The following is a 17901-nucleotide window of genomic DNA, read 5'->3' on the forward strand; positions in this document are numbered from 1 at the left end:
TACTAGTTCATGCCTGCTGCAGGCTGTTTTAAGCATATCCTTGTTCTTTTTAAGCCTGAAAGCAAATCATGGTGAATTAATTTTACATCCACTTCTGTCAAATTCCAGTCTCTGCTGCCTTTCCTGAGTAAGACAAGGAGCACTGGGTTGTGAAAAATCCTGTTGCTCAGAAGTTGGGGCATGGAGAAGTGCCATGGGGGAACTCAGCTTGTTTTTTTGTGGCTGTCAACAAGTGCAGTGAGACTGGGGAACAGAGAGTGCCACTGGGCTCAGCAGCAGCAAGTCACTGGGGTAAGCAGAGGTGGAGGGGAAGAAGCACAGAAATCAGAGCTGTGCCAGAAGGCTGAGAGCAGAGCAGGAGAGCCATGTTGCCAGAGTAATACGGATGAGCTGGAGTCAGGAAAGAGCTGGGTGCAGAGCTCCCTCATGAGCTGAAAGATACATTTAGTTCTGTTCTAACAAGTGTGTTGAAAGTGCATTTTTTTCCACTTAATTAACCTAATAGCAAATGTTTGCAGTTCCTCATTTAAACAGTATTAACTGGGTGCATTAGCTGACAGATGTAATATCAAACTACAGCGGCTGAAACATGTTAACATTGCAGTTCTGCTTTTATACCTCCAGATATACCAGCACACTGCCACCATTTATGCTGTGGCATTTTTTTTGTAACAGCAGAATGAACAAATGCAAGCATTTGGTATATAAACAACTTTGCATATAAATGCCTGGCACACACAGAGAGCAAGGCCTATTGCTACAATATACCAGAAATCTCTATCTGCGTTTGAAGGGAAAAACATATTCTGCATGAGTGAAACTTAAGAATCTACTGCACATAAGCAAAAGTACCAGCATCCAGGATGGAAGAACCAAAATACAGGAAAGCACAAGCCTGACTTGGCTATAATCTGTAAGATGTCTATCTCAGGTAACAAACCCCAGAATTCATCAGATGGCTACAGGAAGCTGTGAGGAAAAAACATAAAAGAGACCATGAGCAGTTCATATAAGCTATTCTTATATGCCATAAGGTTAAGCACCCTGCTGAGCCTTTGACACAAAACCTACAGCCCTCTGAAATAATGGAGCCAGCTCCATCTGGAGGAGTTGTGCTCGATGCATTATTTAACTTACTGTACTGTCTTGTGATGCTACTCCTTTTTTTTTGCTGTAGTGAGGAAGTTTGGAAATACTGTACTTAAATAACTGCTTGTGAAAAAAAGGGAAGACTTTGGCAGCTGAGTGGCACACAGGAATTTGAGGACTGGGGGAATTAATATGGACTGGCTGTTTCTGTTGAAATCATCAGTAGTGAAATAGTCAGTTGTGGTAAAGCTACAATTCTTTAGGCTCCTTTTGTAATTGTCAGAGAGCAGAAGACCCCACACGGATGCAAACGATCCCTCTTAGATATGTATTTCAGTGTCAGATGACTCATGTTACAGATGCACCTATTTGCCTCTGCTGCTCATGGAGCCTAGACTGCTCAGATAGAAATGTCTCAAACTAAGTAGGTTGACTCCCCTTTCAAGTGTCAAAAGAAACATTTGATTAATCTAATGAAAGAAATCACACTTCAAAGGGCCTGCTGAATGTTGCTGACAGGTTCCTGGCAGGGTCAGAAGAGCTCTGGTGCTGCAGGCAGGGCAGCTTACAAAGCTGCTATCCCTGTTCTTTGCCCCATTGCTTTGCTGGAGCCCCCTCCCCTACAACAGAGTTGGGAGAACGTGCTGTTCATGTGAGGTGCTTCAGAAAGTCTGAAATTCAGAGATGTCACACTGCGGTTCCCTGGGACACCTTCAGGTCTCTGTGTGCCATTTAAATATAAGCAGGCACATGCATTCCCTTCTGCATCTCTGCCTGTAGTAACCTTGGCCAGAGAAAGCAGTGGTGGAACAATCCATCCTTCACTGCCACAGTCCAAGGACTCTTCTCTGCTCCTGGATGAGTACATAAACTCCACAATTCCCCTAGAAGCAGGTTTCCAAGTAGCCACCAGAACAACTCTTCCCCTAAGCTGTTACAGGGTGCCTCACTGGGAAGCAAATCACTCATATATATCCAGCACTCTCCAAGCAGCACATTTCTCACATTAATTTTTCTCTCCTGTTTCACTACATCCTCACATTTCCTTCTCAGCTTATTTTGTCTCACTGAGCTGCTTTACGTTCCACCTGTCATATTCTCAGCTATTTTATCACCTCAAAGCCATGTTGGTCCTTCTTCTAGCTCTCTCCTTGCCTGCCTTCCCTTCGCTCCTGACCAGTCTTTTCTGGGTCCTCCCCATCTGCATCCATCATGCAGTGACCATAAAGGTCTCCACAGTTCTTCATCTCGGGCTCCTCCCTCTGCCACTACAACATACTGTGTACTCAGTGACTCTGAAAGGTCTTTCATTTGTGATTCTTCTCAGAAGAATCCAGTTGATTTTCATCCCATTTCCAAAAGCCTTCCCTTCTGTTCTACTACAGAAATGTCCGCCTCTGGAAACAAAACCACTGTCTACTTTCAAAACTAGTTTTGCATTCTGAAAATATAAAAACATTTTCCTAAATACTTTTGAGACAAAGAGTCATAGAAGTCTAATTCGCCACAAATGAGTTAAAACTAGGAATAAAACTTAAAATTCATCCAACAATTCAAAAGCCTCTCCCGAGAAGGAGGGAAGGGATGCTTGGGAAGATGTGCAGAATCCCTGTGGGAATGAAATGAACTCATTTTACTTCCCGGGGCTTTCTCAACCCTAATCTTCAGAGATGTCAGGTGGTAAGCCCCTTATGCTCCGCAGTGCAGAGAGCTGGGAACAGTCAGATCAGCTGGAAGGAGGGTGGGATGTGTCAGTGCTAGAAGAGGGAGAGGGATCTGGAAGGTGGAGAGAAGAAAGAGGCAATCTGTATCTGAAACCAGGCAAAAGCCACCGCTGGAAAAGAACTGCTCATCTGGGCTGGTACGTGGTGCGAGTAAATCCCCTCTCCCTTTGATTTCTGCTTGCAACTTAAAGGTAGAGTTAACTGGAAAAGTTGTCAGAACTGCTCTGAACACCCATGAGCCACACTTGTGCCCCCTTCTCCTTCCTCAGAGCACAGCCCCTCCACACCACTGCAGGACCTCTGCTTTTCCTTTCCCAGGGGCAATTTCAGCTCTCCTCTTCCTTGCTCAGACTGAGGTTTACAGCATCCAGATGGGATCTGTTCTCCATCAGATCATCTGAACTCAGCAAGGACCCACAGGTCCTCGCATGACTGCTCCAATCAGCGAAGCTCTCCTTTCCCTCTCAGCTTTGCTGGTGGCAGTACAAGAAAAGCTGGGACCCATTTGTGCTGTCGCCTCCCCGCAAGAACACCTGTGCTCCCCAACAGCTCCAATTGTTTTGGGTGGCCAAGATAAGCCGAGCAAAGCAGGAAGAGCAGCTGTGCAGTCAGCTCAGAAATGGCTCAGAGACTTCCAACACAGACAGCCTGTCTCACGCTGCTGGAAAACTTCTCCTTCACCTCCTCAAACCCTTAATTGCTTCTCAGAAACCAATTTCTCCTGCTGCTCCACATCTAAGGGGCCTGGGAGTTGTGGCAGGAGCAACAGTATCCCCTTTCGATGAGAAAAAACCCAGCCATTACCCCACATACTCAAACAGGCTCCTGGCTCTTACTTAGGGCCGTGGGCCTCTTAGCAATGCCAGGTGCTGTGAATTTTGTAGATGTGTTCCCTTGGCGTGGGCTGGGGAGGAGTGTGCTCTCCTTTCTGCAAGCTTCCTTAATTTGCATTCCCCTGGGCAGATGCTAAACACATGCTGGTGCCAGCTGATCTGTTGCTGTGTACTTGGCTTGCTCAGGCTGCAGTCTGGGACTCCAGTTCACATCTGTAGCCACAGCTCCCAGAGCCTTGAGCCCTCCTGGGTGGGTGCAGGATGTGGGCTACATCATCCCAAGACCCCACCAATTCAGTGGGCACGCAGGGCTGCCGCACTCACACAAACTTCCTTCACACTTGTATCTCAAGGGAGTGGAGGATAAATTTACCAGTCTGCATTAGAAGCCTTCCCTTCCTCTTCTTGTTTCCACAACTCACTCCCAGTAACCACTGCCCAACCTAGAGCAGCTGGGTGATGGGAAGGGAGGGTGTGAAAACAGCCCAAAACTCACCTTACACAGCCACGAAAGGTGGAAGGAGATAGGCAGAGAGCTCACCAAGGCTGGCTTCAGACCACTCCCCCTTTACAGGCTGAAATCCCAAGCTTTGGTTGCTCTTGCTTTGTTGGCCAGGCTGTGAACTAGGCACAAGGTCCTGCAGTTTGCATGTAGCAGACTGGCCTCTCTACTTACTGCCACTAGTGCATCCTACAAAAACTTCACATTAACAAATAAGCCATTAAAATCCTGCAACACTCAACTCTAAACCCGTAGCCCCGCATTCTCACACTTCATTAAACATCTCAGAAAATGAAATGCCAGGCTGCTATTGTTCCTCCACCTCCAGAAAGCAAACTTTTCACATAGCCAAGACCAGAGCTGTGAAGCTGGGGCAGCAGTCAGATAAGCTGCATTTTCTGCAGGCCTTGGGACACATCTCAAGCTCTCACATGGGTGGATATTCAGCAACAGCTACAATGCACTTTCCTGCAGTAGCAGAAAAAGCTGGAGAGCCTGCAGCAACAGGGAAATGGCTCTGCCTGACCCTGATACATGCTGCTGCACAGGCAGCCTTGCAAAGCAAGGCTCTGGGCATCTCCTGTCCTCCATGTTCTGCCACATGGCTGAGCTGCATGCAAGACGCTTTATTGCAGAAGGGGTGGAAACAGGCTCTAAGTCTTCACAAAAGGATAAGAAATCATGAAGTGGACCCTCAGAGAGTTCAGGCTGCCACATCAGCACCATTGTCTCCCTGGCTCTGAGTTGTTTCCGTACATTCAGAAGCCTCGTGCAATCCCATAGCCTAAATTTGGCAGCAGAAAGTCTGTGTATGAAACAGCAAATGTTGCGTGGGCCAGACCTGTCCACACAGCATGGGAGAAGGGGAGAGGGTACAACATTTAGTATATGACAGGCAGACTGGCTACACGGCACCTATGCTGCTCCCCTGCTATCTTTCCACCCACCATCTTCTTCCATCTCCTTCCTCCTCCAGTTCCTCCTTCCTTCTCTGATCCCTCTGTCCTCACTGCCTGTCCCCCTCCACTCAAAAGCTCATGGCACAGACCCAGCAGGTTTTTCTCTTGAGCCGTGCTAGCTGTCGCTGTGCTACCCACTCCGTCCACTGCTGGCCATGCAGAGGAGCAGACCCTAGCACTCAGAGATGGCTATCTCTGAAGTGGCAGTGCTATCCTCTTCTCCAGCAACTTGAGGATCACACTGTGCTGAGCCAGGATCCTGGCTCTGAACAGCTCTTCTGAGGCAAAATATTTGAAAATTTGGAAGGAGAAGGAAATCACTCTGAACATGTGAAAAGAGCTACTCTACAGCCAGCTGATCTCAGTAGAGTCTGACTCTCATTCCCCAGTTTTCCCACAATATAGAGGGGTTGTGTAGTGGAGAGCACAAGAAAATCCACTGCAAGCAAGCAATGCTGTTGGAACTGCAAACACCCATCCCAGGGCACTTCTAACAGCCTCTTGCAAGCTGTCTGAAACTCGTGCACTGCAGCATTCTGAAGAAATGGCATTTCATTCTCCTATCAAGCACCAAAGACCCTTGGTCCCCCAAAAGAAGAGACATTTGTCTGTGCTGCACTGGGTGTTGGCTGCTGAGCACAAAGCACTCCTCCTCCCCAGTAGCATCCTTCCCCAGAAGAACTGACCTCCTTCGCGAGCCAGGTCTCTCTCCACTCTGAATAAGACATGCTGTCATGTCACCCTTACTGGTTGCTCAGGTACTCTCTGAAAACACCTTTACAGAAACTGAAAGCACCAGCAGCTGCTGAAGCCTCTTCAGTCTCTGGAGCCACACAGAACTAACACTCACAGTTGGTTGTACAAGTTAAAACATCTTTCCCCAGGGCTACTATTAGACACTTTTATTAGTGCTTTATATATACCTAGTGAACAAGGTTCCAGAGTAAGGCAGCAGGCTGTATAAGCCAAGACAGAGAAAAACTAGCATTTACGCTTAGGTTAAATAAATCACTCTAATTCCCATGTTAACTCTCATTGCCACATCTAAGCCAGAGAAAATAGCAGAGCCTGGTTTGAGACCAGGAGTGAACATGAGTTGAGAGCTTTTAACAGAAAGTTTCAACACAAAATGCCCTGAGCTTCTTGTGCACAAGTGAAACTCAGCAGCCAGCTCAACAACTGATGGCAACGCAGGGAGCAGACCTCAGCAGAAAACACCCACATTTCAACACTTCTGTTCACATTTTGATGAAGAACAAATGCAGAAAAACTGTAAGGGAAACGTCTCAGCAGTATCACCCAGTGTTTCCACTGGCTTTAGCTTTAATAGCACTGTAACTGCATCTTCCCATACCTTTGATACAAACCAATAAAACAATACATGAGAATCTGCAGCAGTCTCCTAGTAAAATGCCATCGCACACCAAAATAAGTGGAAGTTTCTTGAAAACAGAACTTCTGTCACTTCCAGCCATCAGACAATAAAAGAGGTGCTACATAAAAAGGTGGTATGAAGCATGCTTTAAAAAGGGGAGTCCCAAATGCATCACGGCTGTTAAATTTGTTGGCACTAATTTAATTTCTCTTCCAACATGAACTCTCATGTTCTGAATGAAGTTCTCACTTCTCTCTCAGATTTCTAAGTGGAGAAAGAACAAGAGTCCTCTGCCACTGTGGCCATGCTCAGGGCGCAGCACTCAGGGCTGCCCTACACTAAGGGACAGCAGTGCTGGATAACGAGGTTGGTGCACACAGCATCACCCCTAAAATTCAGACGCAAGCCAAGCAGTAAACAAACACACTGTAAGGCAAAGGAAGAAGTTCTGCCTGATGAAAGCATCAAGGACACGGGGCAGAATCTCAAGCAGAGACCACCTGCATCCACCCATCCCAAACCTGCTCTCCTTATCCTCCTGCTTGCTCACCACCATGCCCTGGGCTCCCATTTCTCACCTGTGCTCTCAGGCCAAAGGGTATTATCTCTGCAAAGGTGTTTAGTGAGCTGAGCCATGAAGACAAGTTTTCCTGTGCGTAAATGTAACTTAAACATGGGTTAATTTTCCGTCTTCAAACCTTCGTATCTGAGAACATGTATTATTGATGTATTTCACAAAACTTAACTCCCAGAAGGCTGTGAGTCTAAATGGTCTAGCAGCCACATACTGCACAGAAACACCCTGAAGGATTTCTGTTGCATTTAAATCTGAAACCAGAGCCACAGAAGTGAGGCATTTTGTTCTTTGACACCTGGACTCATAATAAAAAAACATTTATTAATGAAAAATGCTAAGAGGGCAGGCCAGCATGGCTGAAGGGTGGAAGTCCCCGCCTTTGCGCACCACAGACATCCATCACACTTACTTTGTAAAAGCGGGAAAGGATTTGAAATCAGGGGACTTGCGGTTTCTGCAAAAAAGAAAGAGATTTAAATATTGAGACTGGCAGAGACCTCGCTGCATGCTACACAGCTCTGCCTATCTGCTCACTGATCCTTATCCTTACTCTGCACTTCCAGATTTAACTGTGGCAGGATAGGGGTCTCCATTTACCGCAAATTACGACATGTCCAGCTGTGAATTTTCTCTCTGTGTCTTGCTAAGTTTCTCATGGCTAGGAATCTGCATCCTTCCTTCCCATTTTGAAATGTCCAGAGGTCAAGGGGAGAGGGCCAGCAGAAGAAAAACTAGGGGGAAAGAAACCCTTTACAAATGCTTTTTTTGGGGCCCCAGATGCAAATTCTCAGATTTACCATGCAGCTTCTTCAAACTGAAGCTGGGAAAGAAAAACAAGGTGTTTTACCCTCACTGGATGGTATGCCAAAGGAAAGAGTTCCTAAGCAGGGTGCGTTACTTCAGGCTGAGAATACACATTTTCTGTCGAGCACACCTCACAGACTGCCTCTTTAAGGTGTGACTGAAAGGAATGGAAACTCTGGATGCTCAATGAACCCTTGGTCAACCAGAGGCCGTCTGCATCCACCGCGCAGTGCACTGGAGCAGAAGCAGTGATTCTCAGCACCTCAGACCCTGTGCAGTTTCCTACAGTTTCCAGGCGAGGTCCTTTAGTGTCAAACCCCTGCAGAGGGGAAGAAACCATTAGTGTTAAATATTCAGTCATCAATTCAGTGCTTTTACAGAATGGTCCCAGGTCCAAAGTTATGAATTGAAACATCAGTGAATGAAGCTCTCAGGGCTGACAGTCTTGGACTGGTTTGCTTGGAAGGAAAACTTAACTCATTAACTGCATAGGTCAAGCACAGTGAGCCTTTGTGCTAAATATTTCAACATGATGAGGATCTGAGCTGTTGAAGAGGGCTTCAGCTGGCAGGGCCAGCCAGTAAGGAATGAAGATGAAGGCATGGATGATGCTTGGCAAAGACATGAATAGACAGTGCTATGGAAAGGGTATGCATGGAAGGCACCAGCTGGATACAGAACACTGCTGATCGCTTAACACATTTCTACTACCCAACATTGCACTTAGAGTGTTATTTGCAGCTGATGAAGTCTGTATCTGGAGGAAGATCTTCACTGAAACAGGTTCCTAATCTGGTCCTACTGAGCAGCTGAACAGGGCAGGCTCCTGTAGGTACCATTCTTTCACTGTTTGTTCTCTCTGCCTCTGTTTTGGCAATTGTTGTACTTATTCAGTGAACATGGATGCTCACTGGACCATCCCATGGCTTCAGGCTTTAAAGGGCTCTTTCAGCACCCCAGATGCAAGTAAGCTTTTGAGAGCCAAACCCCAACATTTTACCGTCCCCCCAGAAGCGAACCTGATCTGGAAGAGCCGCACAGTGCACAGCAGTGGCATACACCACTTAATACACTGCAATGAATTCTCAACATACTCTCTGGCTGCCTTCCAGCCAGAAGTGCTAATGTAGTCTCCTTGTTATGCTTGACTTTCTATATATATGAAAAACATTGTCAGTCTGCAACAGGAGTTCAGGCTACTTGCTAAACATTGCTACCATGGTATTTTAAGCAAAGACAGACAGTTGGGATTTTTCTGGTCTTTACATTATGGGCCATTTTGTTATCCATGCACTGTAATGTGCCTCGGCACAGTCAGTTCCTCTAAAGCCACCTACTCAGAGAATAGTCACAGAAGTTTCATGGTTTAAATGATTAATGATAATTTGGCTTGCTCTGGGGATTTGCTAATCTTTCACTCCATAGATACTCCAGGCAAAACTGAAACAGGAGTTCATGTTTTTCTGCCCATACATTGGTCTGTCAGTGACTCTTTTTGCCATGTCCTGTCCAGCCCCAGCCCAGCACAATATCTGTGCTTGAAGACTGCAATCCACAGCTTGTATCAATGGCTGTTTGTTTCCAATTTTGCTGACTGCTCACACTCTTGCCTCAATGTCTCTCATATGTATTGTCTCAATGTCCTTCCTGGTGTCTCAGGGCTTTTCAGCAATTGGCAAGATATCACCCACAGAGACTTGCTGCTGAGTGGTTATTTTAACCCAGATATTTTTTCTCCTGTCTACAAGTTGTCTGTTCAACATAACAAGCCTGGAACAACTTAAATGAATGTGGCACCAGAAATGAACATTCATTCCCAGAAACCTCAATTCCATGCAAATGCCCAGTGGACACAGTGACTCTTATTTATGCAACAGAGCAAAGCAACGCCTTCTTCAGCTGAAGCCTCTCCCTGTGTCACTCTTACTCTGATGGTGAGAACAGTGCTCAGATGGTAATCCTTTATCTGGGCACATCATTTTTAGGCTGCTTTGAAAAATGCAGTTCTATGCATGTGCAAATGTGTTGCCCCATCATCAGCATTACCTGTGCTCTGCACACCTTAGTTACAATAGTGTGGGAGCTCACGTAACAACAAATTTCCTCCCTTTTCCTCACACCTCAAACTTGGTCATAAGCAGGCCTGGACCTCCCAACTTGATGGAAAGGCAGCAGTAGCAGGCTTGTACCATTTGCAAAACAACCAAAGGTAAGAAAGATTTACCAAGAGATGAACAATGTGAATGGGATTTGTATTTTGTGCTTCGGTCCAGATGACATAACCTGTAAGACAGGTGGGTCCATCTCAGGAGGCAGAGGTGTAAGGGGCTGCCTGTGCTATCAGACTGTAATCAATAATCAAGAATTATTATGCCCCAAGCATTAAAGCTGTACTCACCCACCAAAAATCCTAGCCTAAAAAGTCATGTCTTCCCACAACAAATCCAACCAGACTACAGAGAAAGAGTAGAAGGGGATGTATGGCCAACAGAAAAGAAGGAAGATCCCAGTGTTTATAACACATGTAGCTGACTCCTCCCGTACATGCACCATGACCACCCGCACTTTCAGTGCAAAAAAGCTTTTTTGGATAGAAGTTTGGCAGTAGCCACTGCTGAGTGTCTTAGTCTGGCCTTCCATTCAGGTGCACTACAGGACCTAGCATTGTAAGGGCAAGAGTAGGAACGGAACAACTGTTCCTGCAACACAAGTTTTATGGGGGACTCAAGCAGACATCGTATCTGCTCCCATCACCACCAAACAAAGCTTCAGAAGAGATTTAAATCACGAGTTTAACACTGATTTGCACTCTGCCTTTCTGCTGCTTTCCCTAAAACTAAAGGTTAGTTCTGCTCCGTTGCTAAGCCAGAAAGACATACTACATATTTCTGTTTAAAAGAACCTGTTTAACACACAGTAAAAATACTGGTTTTACATGGCAAGTGGTGAATGAGACATTTCTAATTATCTTTCTGCTTGAAATAGTTCCATGCTACAACTGGATGGGAATTAGGAACCATAATACATTGTAGGATGCTGCTGATGTACGTTTTCACTAGCTAAATATAACTATCTTAAGTGTGCTGCATATATAGGAAAATAAAGTGCAGTACTGAAAAATTTTTTGCACTTAGAACTGATTCACTAAAAAGAAATACTAATAAGTCTGTCATTTCTGAAAATCCCACTAAACACATGTTTAAAGTTTGGTCCTATGTCCTTTAAATTTTGACAACCAGCACTTCTCAGGCTTTTCCAAAAATTTTTACTTCTAAATCAAAAGGAGGAAATTAACTTTTTTTTTGGTCTTGATCTCACCTCAGCTTGGCATGAACTGATTCAAAAAAGAAGATATTTCCCTTGTCCCTTTACCCAGTCTGAAATAAACACTGCTGGAAAGAAAAGCTTCCCTGTGTAAATATGAATAAAAAGCAGTGATATTTTAAAAATTGTAAATGCTAAAATTTGTTCCACTGGAACTTATGACAGTAATAGTTACCTAATGCAGCAGATGAAATTGAGACATACTTACACAGCTTAAATCAACCTTGAAAGTTAAAAATATTTCCCAATTCCCTACATAATTTTAAATGTTGTCTCTTTAAAATTCATAATGTCTAGCAAGTTTAGACATCAACAAGTACTGTCATTTTCAATTAGTTTTTTCCTTCTGATGGCTGTATTTTAAGGTATCTAAACTAAAGAACTTTTTTTTTTTGCTTTTTTTTTTTCTTTCTTCTTGAAGTCTCACAATTTCCTTCATCCCTCTTAACCTACAGGTGGTGTAACCACAAATTCTTCATTTTACTAAGGAGTCATCCATGGTGTCCAAAACAACCGATCAAGGCTGGATTATGCTTTAAACACTAAGTTAGAGATGGCTGTTGCCCCTGAGGCTTTCTGAAGTCAGACAAAAAGTGAGACAACGGAGAAATCCAAAAGCTTGGGAAGTAATGTGTGGTTACACACTACATCAGTGCAGGACCAAGTCTGCAGACTCCCAGTCAAATGCTGCTCTATCCACTCCAGCTGCGCATGGTGGAAGAGGAAGGCAGCAAGCCTTCACTATTGAACACAATACATGTATTTGCCCCTTTCTGGGGCTTTTTCCTTCCCATGCTCAGGATGATAATCACTAGCTTTTGCAAGAGGAGTATTTCACAAGCTGGCCTTCAAATATTGGTTGGCATCTTGAGAATTTAGTACAGAAAACCCCTGCACATGTCAAGACCCAGCAAAACGACCACCACCAAGGAATGTTTTCTTGAAAGCAGCTTTACAGCATCTTAAGATGATTAACAGCTTACACATCGCAATAAGCCAATTCCATCTTTTGGGATCAGGTCCTGTCATTGTTTTATGGATTTTGCTTAGTTCAGCAGTGAATAATCAGAAGTTTCACGTGACTTGGGACCTCTGCGTTGGCTGCCTGTGCTCCAGAGGCATCACAAGGAAGCAATCTGCACATTTTACCAGATACTATTTTTAAAGCACTGTGAAACTTCCAGGTTTCATCAAAAAGCAAGTTTAATGGGCTGTGGAGACTCTCTGCCATTAATACAAAGGACATTCTCCCAATCATGAGGTGGACTGCAACTAAATAGTCCTCCTCCACCCACTCTGTGGCTCCATCATGCCCTGCTGGGAGATGGACCTTCTGCTAGTAGATGGGACTCAAACACAACCACAAAGTAGCATTTGCCATGCAGAACAGGAACTGTTTTATGGGCAGTAAAATGTCAGGTTACTCAGATAAGGATACCAGGTACCTGCATTCACTATGACAAGGATTGGGGCTGTGCATAGGGAAGAGACATCTGAAATCCAACATTTTCCATTCTAGTTGTCTTATTCCCACTTAGGACTCCCTACAGCATTGCATCCAAGTGTATTTTAGGTGGCTTTAGTTGCTGACCTTCCTGCTCTGCTTGTCCTCCCCCTCACTCCAGACATGAAGCGGTCTGTGGCACTGCAAGTCAGGATGGTGGCACAGTGAAAAAGCATAATGTACCCTGCTGGGTGACCTAAAAAATCCTGCTGCTTTGTTCGATATCCCTATAACTGAGCCTGTAACACAAGCCTCACATCCACAAAGAGCAAGTGGTACAGGGAATCAAGCATTTAACAAGGCCAAGCCACAGAGTCCTCAGGCTGCTCAACTGGGACCTACATTTACCTTCCAAACCTGGGGACTATTCTTTACAGCAGCAGGAGTTTGGTGATAAGCAGCAGATGGGAGTGGGGAGGATGGAAGTGTCTGTCCTCCTGTCATTCTCAACCACGTTATCACCAGCTGCTTCCCTGCCTGTGCAAAATCTGCTGGCTGGAGCACAAGAGAGGACAAGCCAACAATGCCAGAATTACTCCCAAGAGTTCACATCACACATGTGAACACTGAGCCTCACAGAGTTTGTCCCACCTACTGAAACACAGCCATGGAAAGAAGGAAAATGGGGAGGTAAGGACAAGTCAGCTCTTCAAAAAGGAAGTTACTGAGAGCCCTGCTTGGACACCCAAGCACACAGATGCCTGCAGAGCTTTCCATGGCCTCTCTAATCACCAGTGCCATTCATAGTGTGACATGGTGATGCTCACTCAGGCTGCTATCAGTGAGAACATTTAGACTCTCAGATCACGAAGAAATAAGAGTAAGAAATGGCTTGATGCAAGAGCTGGAAAAGAGCACTGAATGGGACATATAGGAAGCAGCACAAAGATGGAGTCAAGAGGGGAAAACAGGGCTGGGGAAGAAAAGAGGGATGCAGGATAGATAAGGGAAGGGGGAAAAGGGAAGAAGTTTATACATCCCCATGCACCAGTCTGGCTTTGAGGAGTGTGTCAGCTGCTTAATGCAGAAAATAACTGCTTCCAACCAGAGTGCAACTCCCCTCAAACCAGTCCTGAGCAGCTCACAAGTTCCTCAGGTTTCCTGGCTCAAACAAAAGTTTAGGTGAGCACCTTGCAATTCCTCGGCAGCCTGCCAGACCCTAGACTAAGCCACTAAAATAAAATGACCATACACGTGGTGCAGACAGAAACACTTCTTATGATGAAATAAGACGAGCAAATCATATGAAACTCACTACTCAATTTGTAAGAATTTCTGGGTTTGTTTGTACTGTAAGCTTTTACTCATGTGCTTTAAATGTTGCAGTTCAGATAGAAACAGATTCAGAAGGATGAGTGTGATGTGAGCTGGCACAAAGGAGATGGCAGGGAGAATCTGTGAGATGTGTCACAGCAACAATGGGTCAGTATTTAATAGCAGTTCAGACAGAACTAAAGTCTTGGACTATTCAATACAGCCACTCTTTCTTTTTGTGTGCTTCTTCTCAGTGGTTCCTGTGCTCCCTCCCAGGCTACAGGTTCATTTTCCCTCCTGCAAAACTTAACAAGAGGAGGTTTGCAGCCAGGTTTTACAATGCAGCTTTCTTGGCTTTAGGGACAAACTGCTGATATGAAAGAAGATAATTCTGTCCTTCCTCTGTAAGCTATACAGGGCTTGACAGGAATAAAAAAGCAACAATCTAAGGCTGCTGCTTTCAAAGGGCCCCAGAGGAGTCAGGAACCCAAATGGTATAGTGGCATTTAAAGATGTGCACTTAAAGGCTTTGAAACCCTTCAGAGAAACCACTCATACTACCCACAGAAGACAAGACATGAGGAGCAGACCTGCTGAGAGGCGAGTGGCCCCTTTCAGAGCAGCAAGTCAGGCTGGCAACTCTCGGCAGTCAGTGAACTATGCTGTTCTGTATCATGTCTAACAGCCTGGTTGGGCTGACTGAAGACAGACTTGGCCAGCCCCTAAGGAATCCTGACTGCTGCTACCCAAGTGGAACAGGACTAAAGAGTACAAGGGCCTGAAACACAGAGACAAGCTCACCTGATGGGTTCTGCTTACACCTCTTTTCTTTAGGTTTTTCTGTCCCCGAATGAACAGCTGTAATTGTGGTGAATGCTTGGATTAGTACAGGATTTTTTCCCAAAACATAATATGCAGTATTTTAGTAACAACTTTTTTCCCATTCACTATCACCCACTCTGCTACTGTACAATGGTTTTCCAACATCACTTCATTCCTTTTCAACATGGTTCCAGAAAGCCCCTTATTTGCTTCAGAGGTAGACATAAAACCCCACAACAGATGCTGTGTAACCTGCTCCAGGGAGAAACCCCTTCCCTTACCTGTTCCTTCCAGCTAGCAGCATTGCAAACACCACGTTTTGTACTCTTGAATGGGGAATGGAGGGAGGCCAGCCTTTTCTGCTGGCATGTTGTTTATCTCTGCATCAAGATGCTGAAATTACATTTCATCTGGTTTGTCTGTTATGCTCCAATTAAGGAGCATAAGAGAATGGCAGTGTCCCACTTGAAGGCAGGGGGTTACATTGGCAGGATAAAAATTTTGTAAAGAAAACTCTATAAATGGTGCATCTAAACAAAATTGTCCAGGCCAGTGGTTATTTTAGTTACTACCACTTGGACTTAAAGGAAACTCCAGAAGTGGAGTAAATTTTAATTCCTTCTAGCACATGAATTTTGGTCCCACATCTACATATCTGGTATGCTGTTACCTCCATGTAGTGAGCTCACAAACAGCTGGACTCTGGTTACAGTGACATGTAAATAAACCGCCATATTTAGCATCACTGTAATATGCAAACTGCTGTTCTATTCATAGTCCTTAAACTTCTCTTGCTTGTTGCAAATGGCTTTGCTTCACATGGATTTCACTGATGCACAGACAAAGAATGAGTAAAGCTTTACCTTCATCCATATTCCCCTTTCTCTGCATCTTTGCTCCCCACTCTAAAAATTATGCTGAAGTATCTGGACCTTGGGAGCAGGATCCCCATATCACCCTTTTTACAGGCTTGGAGTGCCATGAACCTGGGGAGGAGTGAGAAAAGGGCACTACCCCAGGAAGGCTAGCTGCCTGCAAGCTTAAAGGCGGCACCCCAAATATATAAACAATCACTGATCACAGCTGAATCCTGCTCTGGAGAGGGACGTAGTAAGCAACAGCAGGAGGGAGTGAACACACTTACCACTGGAGTTCTGAGAATTGCTGTTTGTTTCTTCAAAGTTGTTTTGCACTTTGCCTTCCACTCTCCTGCTGAAAGCACTTTCTGCTGGGTGGAAAACAAAGCAGGTATGGTGACTGGTCAATACCGGGTGCAGAACCACACAGACAGGAGGCAAGACAACATGCTCCTGTGCCACATAATTGTATACCCTGAATACAGCAGAAAGGTCAAATACCTCGTTTTGGAGGCAAATGGGCCATATTCATTGAAAGGATAACACGTAGATATTTTTCTTGAATGCCTTCTGGCTGAGGTGGCCTGGATTGGCTCTTAGGGAGCCCATGAACACCAGTCCTGACTGAACCAGAAGGGTCATGGCTTCCTCCCCTGCAAAAAAACCCAACCCTTATCTTACTCTTCCTTAAGGCAAAAAGCAGCCCTTAAAGCCTCTGGCATAGGTGACCAGGTCTGCAGATTGAACTTGAGTCCTCATCACAACAGAATCCAGTCACCTACAGAAGCACTATACCAGCTATCCCTGTGCTTCCCAGTAATCTGCATTCCCTTCCTAAACACCCTCCCTGAAATGTTCAAGTGGAGGACTGAAAGGCTGCCTCAGAGACTGCCCACGATGTCTGGAAAAGCTGCACTAGATCTTCTGGCCCTCTGTGCTTTCCAACAGTGAACTCCCTACCGCATCCCTCCCCAAGGCCAAACAGGTAGGCTCTGCTCCTCAGCAGCTGGTGCTCTTGTCAGTTCACTTGCTTCACACACTTCAGCAACAGCACTGGGCAATTTCCCAGTAACTGTAATGGGAGGACTCCTCCAGTGCGCAGAGGTGGTTCCTGACCCTGGCGGGAGCTGTAGTGTCCTGAAATGTTACTGTACAGCACAGCTGAGATGCCTCCCATCCTTCTCAAGCTGGTGTCCCTCAGCACAAGTTCAACAGTACAAATAGTGCGAGGTCTTGTTTCACTTCAACTATCTTTGCAATATCTGAGGAAAAGTATTCACTGTAGTGACTCAAAGGATAAACTAGAAATAAATAAAATGAAAGGTGAACTGGCCAAACTAATGTGTATGGTCTATGCTGTATAGACTCTTCCCATACGTGGACTCGATTCATGGAGTCCACTGTCACCCAAGGGGTTCATCTGAACATGCCTTGGCAAGGCTCTGCTGGGCTCAGCAGCATGCAAATTGTATAGGGAGGGAGCTGGGGGACAGAAGTCTTTCATTCAGGAGTGACAGGGACTGCTGAAAACTGCTATCGGGTCATTATTTCATTAGGTATTTCTGCAGACCACTGGAGTGGTCGGAACTGCTGTCATGAATTTCATAAAGAGGCCCCAGCTCCCTGCAGCCTCGCAGCCTCCCTGTTCTGAAATGTGGCTCAGGCACACAGACTTTATGTCTGATATGGCTAGAAATGACCTGAACTGCATGAAGCTCTCAGCCCATGAATTTTGGTCCAGCCAATCCTTAGTGGACCCTTCCAAATCCTGAGCAGGCTTCTCAAATACTCTATCTACTACATCCCTGACTCTTTCTAAAATGCACAACAGGAAAACTTGGTAATCAAATCGGTTAAAACAGAATCATGTAAAACAGGGCTGAAAAGGACCTGGAGACATTATCTAGTCCACCCCCCTTGATAGATAAGGAATGAGAGGCCTTAAGTAACTAGAAAATCAGATGGCACAGTGGGAAAGAGAGACCACGACAAAATGGATTAGGCCAACCTACCCCCTCAAGAGACCCAGGTTCAAATCCTGGCTTATGTCACAAGTGGAAGTGAGTTCGAGGTCTCCAAAAAGATTTGGAAAAAATTTGCATGGTAGTTTTGCCCTCATCCCCTATCCTTTTTTTTTAACTTGCCAAGTCTGGCAACAAGAAAAAACAGTTTAATGCATCTCCTTGGTCTTACTGTGTCCTTCCCACAGAGGAGAGGGCAGCTGATGCAAGTTTTTCTTTCTCTCTCTCTCCCCCCCCGCCCTTGCACCTGAACCTT

General features: G+C 45.3%; 1 protein-coding gene across 2 annotated transcripts in view; it reads right to left on the reverse strand.

The window, feature by feature from the left end:
* ZNF618 (zinc finger protein 618) overlaps positions 1-17901 on the reverse strand; it is a 164467-nt gene that overhangs the window by 15664 nt on the left and 130902 nt on the right. The window contains exons 13-15 of one of the 2 annotated variants that reach the window (XM_049833302.1): positions 15912-15995; positions 14747-14803; positions 7469-7513 (exon numbers count right to left, since the gene is read on the reverse strand). In XM_049833302.1, coding sequence (XP_049689259.1) covers positions 7469-7513; positions 14747-14803; positions 15912-15995 — 186 coding nt within the window. The remainder of the gene's footprint in view (positions 1-7468; positions 7514-14746; positions 14804-15911; positions 15996-17901) is intronic. The other variant, XM_049833303.1, reaches the window with a different exon arrangement.

The sequence above is a fragment of the Accipiter gentilis genome, chromosome 29 (genome assembly GCF_929443795.1).
Source record: "Accipiter gentilis chromosome 29, bAccGen1.1, whole genome shotgun sequence".
NCBI lineage: Eukaryota > Metazoa > Chordata > Aves > Accipitriformes > Accipitridae > Astur > Astur gentilis.